This window comes from Podarcis vaucheri (assembly GCF_965113315.1).
Source record: "Podarcis vaucheri genome assembly, chromosome: 1".
In the NCBI taxonomy this organism is placed as follows: domain Eukaryota; kingdom Metazoa; phylum Chordata; class Lepidosauria; order Squamata; family Lacertidae; genus Podarcis; species Podarcis vaucheri.
Genome location: NC_138759.1, coordinates 13,571,767 through 13,588,892, shown reverse-complemented (window position 1 = coordinate 13,588,892; position 17,126 = coordinate 13,571,767). Strand labels below are relative to the sequence as shown.

Sequence of the window (17,126 nt, the reverse complement as noted above, 5' to 3'; positions counted from 1 at the left end):
CAAATGTCCCTCAGTTCTTTGGAGGACAGCCGTTCCTCAGTTGCTTCCTCCTCTTCCAGCGAGGCCTGCTCCTGCGCAGCCTCTGCCTGCAGTTTGACCAGCTCCTGGGTGGTCAGCTCGTGGTTGTGCTCCTCCACCAGCTCGCTGATGTCCTCCTCTGTGACCTCCAGGCCCATGGTCCTCCCCAAGGCAACAATGTCCTGCACCACTGTTGACTCTGGTGCATCAGAGTCACTTGGTGCCACACAGTCCGGCCACAGGCTGCGCCAAGCGCAATTCAAATTTCCCTGGCTGATCCGGTTCCAGGCCGTGGTGATCATCTTCAAGCAGGTGACGATGTCGAAGTGGTCCTTCCAGAATTCCCGCAGGGTGATGGTGGTGCAATCAGTCACCTCGAAGCATCGCCTGAAACGCTCCTTGGTGTAGAGTTTTTTGAAATTGGTGATGACCTGCTGATCCATCGGCTGGAGCAGTGGCGTGGTGTTAGGCGGCAGGAACATGATTCTGATGAAGCTGAACTCCTCCAACAAGTCCAACTCAAGGCCTTTAGGATGAGCAGGAGCATTGTCCATCAGAAGCAAAGAGAGCCAGTGTGGTGTAGTGGTTAAGAGCGGTAGTCACGTAATCTGGGTAACCGGGTTCGCGTCTCCGCTCCTCCACATGCAGCTGCTGGGTGACCTTGGGCCAGTCACACTTCTGTGAAGTCTCTCAGCCCCACTCACCTCACAGAGTGTTTGTTGTGGGGGAGGAAGGGAAAGGAGAATGTTAGCCGCTTTGAGACTCCTGAAGGGGAGTGAAAGGCGGGATATCAAATCCAAACTCTTCTTCTTCTTCTTCAGCGGCAGGTCATTGTCCAGCAGGTACTGTTTGACAGCAGGGCCAAAAGCAAGATTGACCCAATCCACAAACAGCACACGTGTGACCCAAGCCTTACTGTTGGATCGCCACATGACACTCAGCTGCTCCTTGTCGACCTTGTGTTTCTTGAAGGCTCGTGGGTTCTCCGAGTGGTACACCAGCAGGGGCTTGATCTTCAGGTCGCCGCTTGCGTTGGCACAGAAGAGCAGGGTCAGACGGTCCTTCATGGGCTTGTGGCCAGGCAACTTGGCCTCCTCCTGTGTGATGAAAGTCCTTTTGGGCATCCTCTTCCAAAACAGCCCGGTCTCGTCGCAGTTGAAGACCTGCTGTGGAACGTAGCCCTCCGTCTTCACAGCCTCCAGGAACTCCGCTGCAAAGTCTTCAGCCGCAGGAACATCAGAACTGGCAGCCTGCCTGACCACGCTATGGATTCCAGATCTTGCCTTGAACCAACCTCTGCTTGCCTTGAAGACTTCTGGCTCGCCTGAGGTTCCTGGCTGTTCCCGGACGAGGTCTGCGTGCAAGGCCTTGGCCTTCTCACAAATGACGGCCTCAGTCACTGTGTCCCCTGCACGCTGCTTCTCTTCTAACCAGATGAGCAGCAACTTCTCGACCTCCTCCAGAACAGCTGGGCGGTGCTTCACGATCCTGGTGACTCCCTTGGCTGCATCAGTCGCAAGGATCTTCTCCCTCATCTTCAGGATGGTCCCGATGGTCGATGGATTCCTCCCGTACTCCCTGGCGAGGTCTTCCGGATGATCTCTTTCTTCATTTCCAGCGTCACCTTCTCCTTCTTCCTCTCGCTGGCCTCTGCAGCAGCAGTCTTCTTGGGTCCCATGGCAGCACAGCTCCTACCTTCGCAAACTCAAAAAAAAAAAAAAAAGAATCAGTGCTTCACATCCAAAAAATTCAAAAGCACCCAGCCACCCACCACACAGAAATTCAAACCCAGAACCAAGTCCTTGAATTCCAAAAACCCAACCCCAAATCCAAAAAACCCCATAAAAGTTTTAAAAGTTTAACTTACCAAATGGCTGCAAAAGAAGTTTTGGAAAAGCTTCAAAAATCACCAAAGTCTTCAAAAACCTCAACTGTTCCCCCAGCCACCCACCCACCACACAGAAATTGCAAACCCCTCCCCAACTGTTCCTCCAGCCCCTCCCCAACTGTTGCAAACCCCTCCCCAACTGTTGCAAACCCCTCCTCAACTGTTCCCCCAGCCACCCACCACACAGAAATTCAAATCCAGATTTTTTTTTTTTAAAAAAAAAAACAATATGGCCCAATGGTCACAGAAAATCATAAAAATTCAAAAAAAAAACCCACACAAGCTCCCAGATTCTTGCAAACCCCTCCTCAACTGTTCCCCCAGCCAGCCACCGCACAGAAATTCAAATCCAGAAATATTTAAAAAAAAAAAAAAAACATGGCCCAATGGTCACAGAAAATCATAAAAAATTCAAGAAAAAAACCCACACAAGCTCCCAGATTCTTGCAAACCCCTCCTCAACTGTTCCCCCAGCCAGCCACCGCACAGAAATTCAAATCCAGAATTTTTTTAAAAACAACAACAGCAGAGTGGCCCAATGGTCACAAAAAATCATAAAAATGCAGAAAAAAACCACACAAGCTTCCAGATTCTTGCAAACCCCTCCCCAACACAAAGTCCTTGAATTCCAAACACCCCAACCCAAAATCCAGAACCCCCCAAAAAAGTTTTAAAAGTTTAACTTACCAAATGGCTGCAAAAGAAGTTTTGGAAAGAAAAGCTTCAAAAATCAGCAAAGTCTTCAAAAACCTCAAAAAAGGCTACCACACCGAGTGCTATGTGTTGCTCCTCGAAGTCAAGTCGCAACTGCACCTCTTCAAGCAATGCACCCTGGATATTAACGGTTTTAAGAAAAAGGAAACAAACTTGCAAGACGTTTCCGTCTTGCGAAGCAAGCCCATAGGGAAATTCGTCTTGCGAAGCAGCTCAAAAACCGCAAAACCCTTTCGTCTAGCGAGTTTTTGGTCTTGCGAGGCATTCGTCTTGCGGGGCACCACTGTAGATAAATAAGTACCGATGCGGCGGAAGGTAAACAGCATTTCTGTGTGCTCTGGTTTCCATCACGGTGTCCCGTTATGCCAGAAGCAATTTAGTCATGCTGGGCACCTGAACCGGAAAGCTGTCTGTGGACAAACGCCGGCTCCCTTGGCCTGAAAGCGAGATGAGCACTGCAACCCCCTAGTTGCCTTTGACTGGACTTAACCATCCAGGGGTCCTTTACCTTTACACTTTTTTTTACACTGACTGGCAGTGCTTTTCCAGAATTGTAGAACATAAGAAGAGACTAGTCTACTGGATCAGACCAATGGCCCATCTAATCCAGCGTCCTGGACTTACAGTGGCCATAGGATGCTACCAAGCAGGACACAAGTACAAGAACCAGGAACTGGCCTTCCTGAAGATGCCAGAGGTTGAGTCAAGGACCAACTCTCTGCAAAGCACATGATCTGCCATTGAGCTCTGCCCCCACCTGTGCCTTTAACACCATTTCATTTCATTTTCATTTTTTCATTTCACTTTTTATTTGCATACTGTAATGGGAATTGGGGTTGCTTGTGCATAAACTGCAAACTGCTCCGAGCTGGTCGTATAGCTAAACCTTTCCCTGGTTTGACAGCCCTTACAACGCGACTGTCTTAGTCACTGGCAGAATCCGTGAGTGGGCGTCTCCTAAACTTCCTCCAACATAGAAATTCTTTGACGCCCAGTCTCCTCCTAGATTCTCTGCGCGGAAGCCTTCTGCACAGCGTGGGTGTGCCAAGCGGAGGTCCTGTGCTCTCTCCGCTGATTTCACTGGAAGAGTCTCGGAGCCTCCCCTCCGCAGTACTCTCAGCCTCCCCTTTCTCCCTGGTGTCCCCTGGATTTCCTTCCCCAGTGGAAGCTCTCTCTCTCTCTCCTTGCTAGTTCCCTCCCCTGCATCATTGGAGCGTCTTACCTCTCCTCTTGCCTCTGATGGCAGTTCCCTGACACATACCACAGACCCTCCAAGTGTCCCTATTTTCCAAGGACTTCCCTGATCTAGAGAAGCCATCCCAGTTTCTGATTTGATCCTGGAATTTCCCACTTTTCCTTAGGATGTCTCTATTTTCATTGGAGAAATGTTGGAGGGTATGGAGTTATTTGAACCCCCAAGCCAGGGGTCAGCAAACTTTTTCAGCAGGGGGCCGGTCCACTGTCCCTCAGGCCTTGTGGGGGGCCGGACTATGTTTTTTTTTTGGGGGGGTGACTGAATTCCTATGCCCCACAAATAACCCAGAGATGTATTTTAAATAAAAGCACACATTCTACTCATGTAAAAACACCAGGCAGGCCCCAGAAATAACCCAGAGATGCATTTAAAATAAAAAGACACATTCTACTCATGTAAAAACACGCTGATTCCCAGACCGTCCATGGGCCGGATTTAGAAGGCGATTGGGCCAGATCCGGCCCCCAGGCCTTAGTTTGTCTACCCATGCCCCAAGCCATCTGAAGGCAATCCTGTATAGAGAAGTTTAATGTTTTATTATGTTTTTGTATATGTTGGAAGCTTCCCAGGGTGGCTGGGGTAACCCAGTAAGATGTGTGAGGTATAAATAGTAAAATTATCATCAGGGAATGGGACGTCCCTATGTTCATTGGAGAAATGTTGCAGGGTATGATACCACCTTTCTAAATCACTATATGCAAGGCGGTTTACAAGCTGAAGAAACAACAAAATAGACAGCAAAGATCACACACCTAATAACCGTCTGATCCAATACAAAAGAAGTCAGAATAAAAACATAACTTTGAAATGAATAATGTATAGCAAATCAACCAATATTCAATAATCCATTAGAGTATAATAGTAAAGAATAAATTTAAACCAGCAAGTAATAATTAAATTAAATATGGGACGCGGGTGGCGCTGTGGGCTAAAGCCTCAGCGCCTAGGGCTTGCCGATCGAAAGGTCGGCGGTTCGAATCCCCGCGGCGGGGTGCGCTCCCGCTGCTCGGTCCCAGCGCCTGCCCACCTAGCAGTTCGAAAGCACCCCCGGGTGCAAGTAGATAAATAGGTACCGCTTACCAGCAGGAAGGTAAACGGCGTTCCGTGTGCGGCTCTGGCTCGCCAGAGCAGCGTTGTCACGCTGGCCACGTGACCCGGAAGTGTCTGCGGACAGCGCTGGCCCCCGGCCAATAAATGTGAGATGGGCGCACAAACCCCAGAGTCTGTCAAGACTGGCCCGTTCGGGCAGGGGTACCTTTACCTTTACCTTAATAATTAAATAGTTTGCACTTTAAGGTCAACAGAGGTTATGGTGTCCTTGGGAAACGTGGCTTTATTTACACATATATGCAACCTAAGCAGAGGGTGAAGGGGCTCACAGCATCAATGCTCCCAAAAATCTTGCTTTCCCCTTATGTCTCCAGGGAAGCCCCAGGTCACAGTTTTGGATCCATCACAGAGCAAGGCATGTCTCTGTCTCTCTATCTCTCCAGCTCCCAGCATCACCCCACATCCACTCACATGAACAACCTCCCTTGGCCTATTGCTCTCCATCCCAGGATGACATGACACTCAGCCAGGTGAGGTGGCAAAAGGTCCACCTATTTGTCTCTATGGAAACGTGGCTCACCCTTGGAGATGCTGATGGGAGCACTTCACCAGCCAGCTAAGACAAGGCCATTACCCAACAAAGACACTTTTCTGACAGCTGCTTCTGCTAGATTCCAAACTTCACTAGATGTGCAATCACAGGCCTGGAAAGGACCCATGTATATCATCCAGGCTAACCCCCACACAGCCTATAATGATAAACAGCTGCCTTGTACCACTGGTTCACCCACTTTAGCATTGTCGGTACTGACCAGCAGTGTCTTCACAGACAAGATGTCACTCCATGTGTTGCTGGATTGCAGCTTCCATCATCTCTGCCAATCAGCCAAGCTGGGTGGGGCTGATAGGAGCTGGAGTCAATCATCATCTGGAAGGTGAGCATCAGAATTGGCTGGTCCTACTGTTAGAATTCCTGCTCTATGATTGCAGTCATGTAGTTGTTGTCTTTCACATGACGGTGTATGTTTTGACTCCACAGAGTGGGAAGTGATGGAGACAGGATGCTTGTGTTACTGTGCTCCGTGAAGTGGGACTATTGTCCTTTGTTCTTTTTCTCTTTGCTGTCTGATGCTAGAGAGAGAGGGAGCCATGTTGCAGTGCTCTGTGTGTGTTTATATGTAAATAAAGTAGATTAGCCAAAATGCTGAGTTGCTGAGATCTGTCACGCACATGATGTGCAAACTCTGCGGATCCCTAAGTGTGCCGGTATCGGTTGGCATCGGTCGCTGTGATGTTCAAGCTGAAGAAAGCTATTGAAGCTCCCGAACAATCGACCAGGAGGGAGGGAACATGGCAGTCGGGCATGTTTCTCTGCCAGGATCTTCCTCGAGTGTAGGGTGAACTCCTGACACCTACAACAGTGGTCAAGGATCTGGAAACTATGCCATATGAGGAACAGTTGAGGGAGTTGGGTAGGTTTAGCCATGAGAAGAGGAGACCGAGAGGAGAGATGATGGTAATCTTCTAGTATCTCAAGGGCTGTCACATGGAAGAGGGAACAACAAGCTTGTTTTCTCCTTCTCCAGAGGGGAGGACTCGATCCAATGAATTCAATTTGCAAGGAAGGAGATTCCGGCTAAACATCAGGTAGAACTTTCTGAGGGTAAGAGCTGTTCAGCAGGGGAACAGACTCCCTTAGGAGGTGATGGACTCTCCATCCTTGGAGGTTTATAAGCAGAGGCTGGGTGGCCATCTGTCAGGGGTGGTTGAGATTCCTGCATTGCAGGGGGTTGGACTAGATGATCCTCGGGGTCCCTTCCAACTCTACAATTCTATGATTCTACGAGAGTATTGAGACTAGTGGTATCCTCCCCAAAGGCTTCACAGAAAACTTAAATAAAATAGGAATGCAAATGAAAACATTGTAAATGCCATTAAATACCAAAATTAATACAAATTAAGATGAACGCTTATGACACACACACAAGCATTTCATTAAAAGAAAGAGAAAGCCTTCCTAAATCAGCCAGTGAAAATTAAAACATGTCAAATGTTTACTCGAATGATCATTTTAAGCCCGCTTGTATTTTATGCCGCACCGAGTGCGCAACTAACTCTCCTTTTTTTCCAATTTGAAAGGACTGGATATAAAAGGCTCGTATTACAGGCAGAAGCCACGGAATCTCGTTTCTTTATAAGCTGCCAATGAGCATTAAATAATTTGCCAGAGATGCCTAGCATTCAGAAGTATTTAAGTGCTCACGTTTTTTTTGCTGAAAGGGGTTTTGTTTTTTAAAAGATGGCAGCGAGGGTATCCAAGTGCATGCATTAATTATGGTAATCCTGTTCTTGTTGTATATAATCAAATCCTTTCAACGCTCCATTAGATTTCATCATTGTTATTCAGTCTCCTTTCGGAGGGAGGTGTGTGTTGTTGCTATTTGAGCTAGGCGTGCCAAAGAGCTGTATTCGAGGGCAGGAGGCCAGAGGAACACATGCAGTGGGCAGAGACAGGCCTGGGAATTGCTGCCAAACAGCTGCAAAGAGGCAGAGCGAGGGCTGCTTTATAGCAAATCCTGGGCAAGCACAGGAGGGAGGGTGGAGAGCCACAGTTCTATGTGCAGATCAATGCTCCTCCTCTCTCTCTATCCGGCTTCCTGTATTGCCTTTATACTGTTCAAGGAGCAGGCCTCCTGGCTGTCTGAAAAGCTGAGGTGTAGGGATAGGTTGGGCTCCATGATCACTGCAGATGGTGACAGCAGCCACGAAATTAAAAGACGCCTGCTTCTTGGGAGAAAAGGTCCGTATGGTTAAAGCCATGGTTTCCTAGTAGTGATATATGGAAGTGAGAGCTGGACCATAAAGAAGGCCGATCACCGAAGAATTGATGCTTTTGAATTATGGTGCTGGAGGAGACTCTTGAGAGTCCCATGAACTGCAAGAAGATCAAACCTCTCCATTCTGAAGGAAATCAGCCCTGAGAGCTCACTAGAAGGACAGATCGTGAAGCTGAGGCTCCAATACTTTGGCCACCTCATGAGAAGAGAAGAGTCCCTGGAAAAGACCCTGATGTTGGGAAAGATGGAGGGCACAAGGAGAAGGGGACGACAGAGGACAAGATGGTTGGATAGTGTTCTTGAAGCTACCAGCATGAGGCAGTGGAAGACAAGAGTGCATGGCGTGCTCTGGTCCATGGGGTCACGAAGAGTCGGACACGACTAAACGACTAAACAACAACAACAACAGGGATAGGTTGGTTTTCCCCCCATGCGGCTGATACATTGGGTATACATAATCAATAATAACATATTCACATCAACCATATATACAATTTGATATACGTTAACACTCCTCCCTCCACAGGGTTTGTTTAACTTTTAACATTTTAATTGCCCCAAATTGTTCAAACCTACCCAAATAATTCAGTATCTTCTCAAACCAATCCTCCTCTTTCTCACTGATCTTAAACCCTTTCATTCTGTGTATCTTCACAGTTAGATATTCTAAAATTATAATATTCAGTTTTTTCCTCCATTGGTTCACCCCTAGCTCTTCTTCATTTTTCCAATTACTCACTATAACCTGTCTGGCTGTAGTTACCATCAGTTTTCCTCTTTTGTTTTTAACTCAGACTAATAAGAACCATTAATTTAGATATTCCCACCTTCCTACCCACAATTCCCGATATTTTCTATACCAATCTGTTTCCAAAATTCATTAACTAATGGACAGTCCCACCACATATGACTGTACGTTCCCATCACTCCACATTTCCTCCAACAATTCTTACTTCCAGATTTTGTAATATGATATAACCTTACAGGTGTATAATACCATATTTGTACCAAGGTGTAGGGATAGTTAAACCATGGAATTTGCTGCCACAAGAGGCAGAGATGGCCACCAACTTGGATGGCTTTAAAAGAATAGGCAAAGGCAGTTTTGAATTGGAAGCCGCCGCTAAAGAATTGGGAGGGGGAAAGGTGTCCATTGAGCTCCCTTCAACGTCTGTGAAGCGCTTTCCAGGAGGAGAAGCAGTACCCATTCGAGATGGCTGGCGGCAAAGCTGGGAAAGACTCTGGCAAGACTAAGACCAAAACAGTGTCCCGTTCGCAAAGGGCTGGCTTACAGTTTCCGGTGGGTCGTATTCATCGGCATCTAAAATCAAGGACTACAAGTCATGGACGTGTGGGAGCTACAGCTGCTGTGTATAGTGCTGCTATCTTGGAGTACCTCACAGCTGAGGTTCTTGAATTAGCAGGAAATGCATCCAAAGACTTGAAGGTGAAACGAATCACTCCCCGTCACTTACAGCTTGCAATAAGAGGTGATGAAGAACTGGATTCCCTAATCAAAGCAACAATTGCTGGTGGAGGTGTAATTCCACATATCCATAAATCTCTGATTGGAAAGAAAGGACAGCAGAAAACAGTGTAAAGAAGGAACTTGGGATTCCTTATTAACTTGGGACTCAAATGCTCAGTTGTCCAGTGTTGGTGGATTTCCAGTGGACTGCATCTGTGAAACACTTTTTGCCTTTCTGTAACCTTGAAGCTGGAGCCCATCAAGCTTTCTAACAAACCAAAATTCTATATTTGAAGTCTTAACCTTATTTAAGTGTTACATGGCTTCAGAGAAGCTGTTGTCGTGGTTCTTGACTGTTTTAGATATGTTGGATTTTAATGAAATTCTTGACATTGTTGCTCATTTTTTATGCTTGAAGTTGCTTTACTCAGTTAAAATTTAACTACAAAGGATTGGCATAAGCATTTTATGAAATAATTAAAAACAACTAGAGGTATTAAAACGCTGTTGCGGCTGTCAATCTCTTGTAGTTAAATAAGAATAACCATTCTGACAAGCAGAAACAACAGACCTTATTCCATTCTGGTCAATGAGTTCAATAAATGTTACATTGTTACAAAAATAAAATAAAATAAAAGAATAGGCAAAATTCATGGGGGAGAGGGCTATTGATGGCTCCCAGACCTGATGGCTCGGCTCTGCCTCCACAGCAGAAGCCAGTAATGATTCTGAATACCAGCTGCTAGAGTGCTCTTGGGCTCAGAACCTGCTCGTGGGTTTCTGACGGCCGTCTGGTTGGCTTCTGTGAGAAAAGGATGCTAGACTGGACGGGCCATTGGCCTGATCCACCAGGCCCTTCTTAGATTCTAATAATAATAATAATAATAATAATAATAATAATAATAATAATAATAATAATACATTTTTCTTTATACCCTGCCCTTCCCGGTTCAGAAAACCAGGCTCAGGGCGGCTAACAACAAATTTAAAACACTTAATTGATGCAACAGAAAACAGCATAAAATACAGTATAAAATGTGAATAACAATAAATTCAGAATTCAAAAATCAATTTAGGGGGGAAATCCATCCAATAAACATTAGGTGATCACCAGGGCTCGCTGGCTAAATTAGCCCTATTTGGGCCAGCGAGGAGACCAAGGGAGAACTAGCTGTGGGATCCCAGAGTGGGTAATCTTCATAAAAAGGGGAGGGGGAGGGAATCTGTCAATTCTGAATTCAGTTCTGAATTCAGATTCATTTCTGAATCTGTCAATTTTGGCCTCTCTCAATTTCTCGTTTTTCCCTCCTTCAGTTTTGGGTTTGTATTGATGTAAAACCAAAAGTACAAAGAGGAAGGAATAGAATCAAAGTTATGAAATAAAGGAACTGTAAGAGCTAAAATGGAACCCAACCCACTGCAATGCAGGAATCTCAACTAAGGCATCCATGACAGATGGCCATCCAATCTCTGCTTAGAAACCTCCAAGGAAGGAGAGTCCACCACCTCCAGAGGGAGACCGTTCCTCTGTCGAACTGCTCCTACTGTCAGAAAGCTCTTCCTGGTATTTAGCTGGAATCTCCTTTCTTGTGACTTGAAGCCGTTCATTCAGGTCCTAGCCGCCAGAGCAGCAAAAAAAGCAAGTTTGCTCCATCTTTCATGTGAAAGCCCTTGAGATATTTGAAAACTGCTCTCATCTAAACATACCCAGCTCTCTCAACCATTCATCCTAAGGAGCACTTCGGAGGTTTTATTTTCCAAATAAATAGAGAGCAGGTAATGTTGTAAAAGAATAAAACACATCACGGCAGCCAAAATTTTATTTGGTGGGGTAAGAGTTTGGTATATCTGAATTCAACACACAACAAATGAAATCCCACCAAAAGGTGCAGAAATGTTCCAGGTCTTCCTTACCTTAAAAAAAATGCATTATTTGTGCATTATTTTTTCTGCAATAGTCAGAGTCAACACATTATTGTACCACAAAGAGATGTTTTAAGTCCTGTAGTGTCTTGGTTTCTTATTTTGCAGTCTTTATCTTAAAATGCTCTACATATCAGTTTGTGACATTAAACAACAGGCCTTGTGAAAATTCATCACCGTTTTAAGTGCTAAAATTAAACAGTGCTCTGGCCTGTACATTATTGCATGCAGAAAAACTTGGAAAATCAATACAACCCAGGTGGTTAGGAAGGCCCAACAGAGACTCCATTTCCTCAGGGCCTTGCGAAAGAACAATGTCAAACAAAAATTGATGATCTCCTTCAACCGGGCCACAATAGAAAGTGTCCTTTCATACTGTATAACAGTGTGGTATGCTGGTTTGACAACCGCAGACAGGAAGTCCCTACAGATGGTGTCGAATACAGCACATGACATCATGGGCTGTCCTCGGAATTCACTAGATGACATTGCGGGAGACCGCTGCCTCAGGAGAGTGAGGAAAATTCTTAGGGATGACTCACACTCTGGCCAGCACTTCTTTAATCTCCTACCTTCAGGCAGGAGATACAGTGGTACCTCAGGTTAAGAACTTAATTCGTTCTGGAGGTCTGTTCTTAACCTGAAACTGTTCTTAACCTGAGGAACCACTTTAGCTAACGGGGCCTCCTGCTGCCACTGCGCCGCCGCCGCGCGACTTCTGTTCTCATCCTGAAGCAAAGTTCTTAACCCGAGGTACTATTTCTGGGTTAGCGGAGTCTGTAACCTGAAGCGTATGTAACCTGAAGCATCTGTAACCTGAGGTACCACTGTACAGAAGTATAGTCAGCCACACCAACAAATTAAAGAACAGTTTTTATCTGTGGGCTGTTGGGCTGCTGTGGTATAATTGACTTCTGCCAAGCACACAGAGCGTGAACAAGACTGAGTGTATGGGGGGGGCGGGCTCATTTAATTACACTGCACACAGGTGGCGTAGTAACAATAAAGGTTTATTTATTTATTTGATTTATTTATTTGATTTATTTATTTAATTTAGAAGGTCCCAGGTTCAGTCCTCAGCATCTCCAGGTAGGACATTTGCTTAGACTTCATAGAATCGTGGAATCACAGAACCGTAGAATTGGAAGGGACCCAAGGGTCATCTAGTCCAACCACCCCACCCCCCGCCGCAATGTAGGAATCGCAGCTAAAGCATCCGTGACGGATAACCATCCAACCTCTGCTTAAAAACCTCCAAGGAAGGTGACTTCTTCACGCATTACACTGAACACAGATATTAGCTATCTCTACACACGTACAATTGTTGGTATGAAAGGGACCACTGAGGGAGCATCTGCCTCGGATGGAGAAGATCCCAGGTTCCACCCCCGACTTCTCCAAGTGGGGTGAGCATGCCCCTTCTTTCTGAAACCCTAGAGAACTTCTGTCAGTCAGTGCAGACGCTACTAAGATAGATGGGCCAATGGTTTGACTAGGCATAAGACAACTTCCTGTGTGCCTATGTTCCCTCTGGAATGTGGTGTGGATTGGGGCCAGAGGAAGAGGTGAGTGGGCATCATCAAGAGTGGTGAGGAGCGTGGGATATAACTGTTGGAAATGATGGAAATGACTGTCAGTATCATCACAGAAAGCAGTCAAATACATTTCTTGTTTGCCCAGAGGGGACACACAGGGGGATGTTACTCCAGCCAGGAGGACTTCCTGTGACACCTGGCCTGGAGCTTCGTCCCCCTGCGTGTGACCAGGTAGATGGGCATGACCCTGGGGTGTGACCATGAAAGGGTGGGTCACACAGCCATCTTCCCTTCTCTCTTGACCCTTCTTCTTCACTTTATTCCATCTTGATGCTTTTGCTGTCTGCTGGCTCTCAGCCAGCAGCGCATGGGCACAATCCCATATGGGATGAACCCACACTCTCTTCTGTAACTACGAACAACTTACATTCAGTATCATACTGTGAACTGAGTGTAAGGAAACTTCTCATTGCTTTTAAGAGAAGACTGTTGTGTCTTCATTCTTTTTAAGAGGGAACAAAGGGATTTACCAGGAACAAATCCAATCTAGACAAGCCAGGCTGGATTGCTTAACTCAAGAGATTCAAACGAATCTACCAACTAGCTTCCTGCAATATACAGGGGAATGTACTCTGCCAGCAGCTCACTAGAGTGAGTGAGAAAGGATAATATTTAATCAATATATCCTCTCCTGATATCCACAACATTCCCACAAGGAGGTAGCGGCAGTATTCTCAGAGGGAGATCCTCTGAGAGCAGCATGCTTAATTGCCCCCCAAATAAAAAGAAATGGATATCATACCTTCCAACATTTCTGAGATGAAAATAAAGGTAAAGGGTAAAGGGACCCCTGACCATTAGGTCCAGTCGTGGCCGACTCTGGGGTTGCGGCGCTCATCTCGCTTTATTGGCCGAAGGAGCCAGCGTACAGCTTCCGGGTCATGTGGCCAGCACGACTAAGCCATTTCTGGCGAACCAGAGCAGTGGACGGAAACACCATTTACCTTCCCGCCGGAGCGGTACCTATTTATCTACTTGCACTTTGACGTGCTTTCGACCTGCTAGGTTGGCAGGAGCAGGGACCGAGCAACGGGAGCTCACCCCGTCGCGGGGATTCGAACTGCCGACTTTCTGATCAGCAAGTCCTAGGTTCTGTGGTTTAACCCACAGATGGAAATAGGGACAGTCTATTCTGCATCAGGAAGCTTCTTCCGCGTTAGATCTCCCACACATCTACATTGGTCACCTTGAGTCACCTGCAACCTCTCAGCCTCCCCAACCGCACAGGGGGTGTGTGGAATCAGAACACTTGGAGGGTCTGTGATATGACACCGAAAGTTAAGATTTCTCCAGCAAAAGGGGAGGTGGGGTGTGTTTCAATACGACTGGGGAGGACCTAATTTTAACCTCTCTTCTTTCTGTTCTCCTCCACTACATCCCAGCTCACAAGAGGCCTGCAAGCGTACTGCCTTTGTTCCTGGGGATTTTCCTTTGTGCGCTCCTGCTTTTGGCTTTAAGTCTCTACTACGGCAGCGTGAGGCGAGATTTCAAAGTCTTGGAAGAGTTTCACACCCAGCTTGTTATCGCAGTCCTTCAGATCAGGCACGTTGCTGTGAAATGTTGGGCCTGGTTTATGAGGCTGTAGAAAGCCTCACACATGGAACCACGCAGGGCTGGGGACAATGGCACGCTTCCTCTGGGATACCGTCCGAATGTCTCTGAGAGAGAAAAAGAGCCTCTTTATTTAAGATGGAAAAAATTAAACGGAAAATGAAGCAGCTGTCTTCTTGCAAAATTACGACGCTACCCACGGTGGGCATTTTTCCTTTCTTATCGCCGTCATTTGGGTTCTGCATTTCTTTTCATAATGCCATTATCATCTCCTAGCAATCTCAATTGCAATTAGAGGCCCATTGTGTAAGAGCCTTGAAGCATTGACGATATTCTTTATTTCCAACCTGGGGATGTGTGGGAGCTGCAAACAGGATTTCAAAGTATTGCCAATCAAACGTCTTAAAATAATAATAATAATAAACCCATGAGCTAGACCATACAAAAGACTAGTCTTCAAAAATGACTTATTTTTAAATGATAAATGTTGGGTGTTGCTTACAGAGGAATGTGTGGACAGACAGAGTGTATAACCTTATCAAAACTTGCTTCCTTTGAAATTCCCCAGCAGTTTCTTCGGGGAGGAGCCTTCGAATTCAACTCAAATTTTGGCTTGGATGAAACTGAGAGTAGCTGTGCATATTTTACTCTCCCCCACTGAAACCAATGGGGTGTAAAAGTGTTTCGCTGGAGCTGAGTCAAGCCTCTTTGTGTCTGATGTATATTTTGAGGTGAGGGTTAAGCAATGTGGGAATTTGTGAGTGGTATGTATAAATATCACATTTTATCCATTGCACGGTTTGAAACCTATTCTATAGATGTCAGCTTATGGATAGCTGCTGCAAGCTTTCAAAAGATAGGCGACCAGGTGTCTAACCACACAATTAAAAATTACAGGAATGTTGCAGTCTCCACTATCATTGGTTCATGGTTTAATAAAATATTGTATATACTAATACAAATTGGTTATAAAAAGGTGTTTTTTTAAGACATTGATGCAATTTTTAGCTTACTGGAATCACACCAAGACTCTTTAAAAAACGAACACAATGCAAAAAAATGCCTTCTGCATTGCAAAATTAAGATTAAGAATGAATAAATGCTGGTAACAGTTACTAAATCTGCTTGTCACACATTGTGGTCCTGTCTGCACTATACATTTAAAGTCCCTGCCTATGAAAGATCTACAAAGAACTATATAAAAGATTAGTTTAACAATGCCAATAAAAGCAAATGTTTAAACGAGGCTGGCATGCAACTTTAGCAAAACATAAATAAAATCAGCAACTTAAAAAAAATTATACACAATAATATTGTGTATGAGCAATGGCATGGATAGGCTTGCTGGAGGAGGGGTTAGCAGATGCTGAAAACACTGCAGTGAAGACACCTGCCTAAAATCAATGGACAGGGAGTTCCGAAGAGTAGGTACTGCTGGTGGAATGGAACTAGTGGGACTTGTGCAATGGAAGACCAAGAGGCCAAGAGTAGCTGGGGCCAACCAATTCTAGGTTTGTCCCTATTCGCTGCCTCCCTGCTGAGTTATACAAGGGCAAAACAGACTGAGAAGGAGGAAGCTGACAACCAGCATCACACACATACCCCAAATTGGCTGTAAGAAGGGAGGTGTCAGGGACAGGAATGGTGGAAACCGCCTCCCCATCCTGACCCTTCCAGGGAGGAGGAGGAGGAAGACAGTCTAGATTTACAACAGGGGTTTGAGGGAGGTCACAGCTCAGAGGCAGATGGTGGGTTGGGAAACCATGGGAGAGCCAGAGCAACAGGTGGCTGACATGTTGTCAGTAGAAAGCATTCCAAACCGTCCATCTTCCAGAACCCAGTGAGCCTTAAAAGTAGGAGAGCAAAGAGCTCAAAGACAGAGGGCCCTTAACAGCACCCATAGAGGAGATGATGATGACGAAGAACGAGGGATGGGAGAGATTGGAGTGGGGAAGAGATTCACTTGGGACAACGCCCTTATCCAAGAAGCTGGGTTCTATAGCCTCTCTGTGTAAAGTCTGAAATAAAAAAGGACTGTAAGAAACTTTCCCTTGTCTTTATACTTTCCTGGGCAACCAGCCAGGAGTCGCTGACATCATCCTGACAGGAGACAGGTATGGGTTGGCTGAGGGGAGAATGAGGCCAGTGGGCCACTGACCTATTTGCCCTAATCGACCAGCCTCTGCTGAAAAGTCAGGATAGAAACTTTCTAAGATTATGAGTGGCGCTGAGAAAGTGGATAGCTAAACTGTGGAGTCGACAGGAGTCGGTGATGAGAGCTTTAAAAGAGATTTTGGCAAATTCATGGAGGACAAGGCTATTGATCGCTACTAGGAACGATGGGTACGCTTTGGCTCCACAGTCAGAGGCAGGAATTAAACCACAGGATGGGAGAGAACTTGAATCCTGCTTGCTGGTTTCCCACCAGTATCTGCACTGCAGGGGGTTGGACCAGATGACCCCTTCCAACTGTATAGTCTTATAACTCTATTAACTGGTTGGTCACAATGAGAACAGGAATGAATGAATGAATGAATGAATGAATGAATGAATGAATGAATCTTTATTTGCATCAGCCATTGGCTATAGCAATAAAACAACAATATGATATACAAAGAATACAAATAAAAAGTCAATTATATAAAATACATTTGAGGGTTTTGAATCAGTAGTCAAATAATAGATCTTATTCTGATTGCCCCAGCTAAAAACCTTGCAACCTTTGCTGTCACCTGCTCATCTTGATCTGCCAAAAGGAAGGACACTGTGGCAGTGGTTGGGCGACCTGGAATGGACAATAAAAGAGGGGTGATAATCTCATTCCTCA

At 45.7% G+C, this 17,126-nt stretch overlaps 2 protein-coding genes across 2 annotated transcripts in view; both read left to right on the top strand.

Annotated features, from left to right (window-relative positions):
* The window catches only part of LOC309530909 (nutritionally-regulated adipose and cardiac enriched protein homolog), a 37,931-nt gene extending 23,493 nt beyond the window's left edge, over positions 1 to 14,438 (top strand). Inside the window, exon 6 of the mRNA XM_082220167.1 lies at positions 14,131 to 14,438. Within this exon, the coding sequence (XP_082076293.1) occupies positions 14,131 to 14,333 (203 nt within the window). The 3' untranslated portion in view covers positions 14,334 to 14,438. The remainder of the gene's footprint in view (positions 1 to 14,130) is intronic.
* LOC309530904 (histone H2A.Z) lies at positions 8,854 to 9,512 on the top strand. The gene has a single exon (XM_082220154.1). It carries the CDS (start codon positions 8,976 to 8,978, stop codon positions 9,360 to 9,362), a length of 387 nt encoding a protein of 128 aa, XP_082076280.1. The 5' UTR covers positions 8,854 to 8,975; the 3' UTR covers positions 9,363 to 9,512.
* Positions 14,439 to 17,126: the final 2,688 nt, after the last annotated feature.

Coding starts and splice junctions, on each gene's coding strand:
- LOC309530904 (XM_082220154.1), top strand. CDS start 8,976: ATGGCTGGCGGCAAAGCTGGGAAAGACTCTGGCAAGACTAAGACCAAA.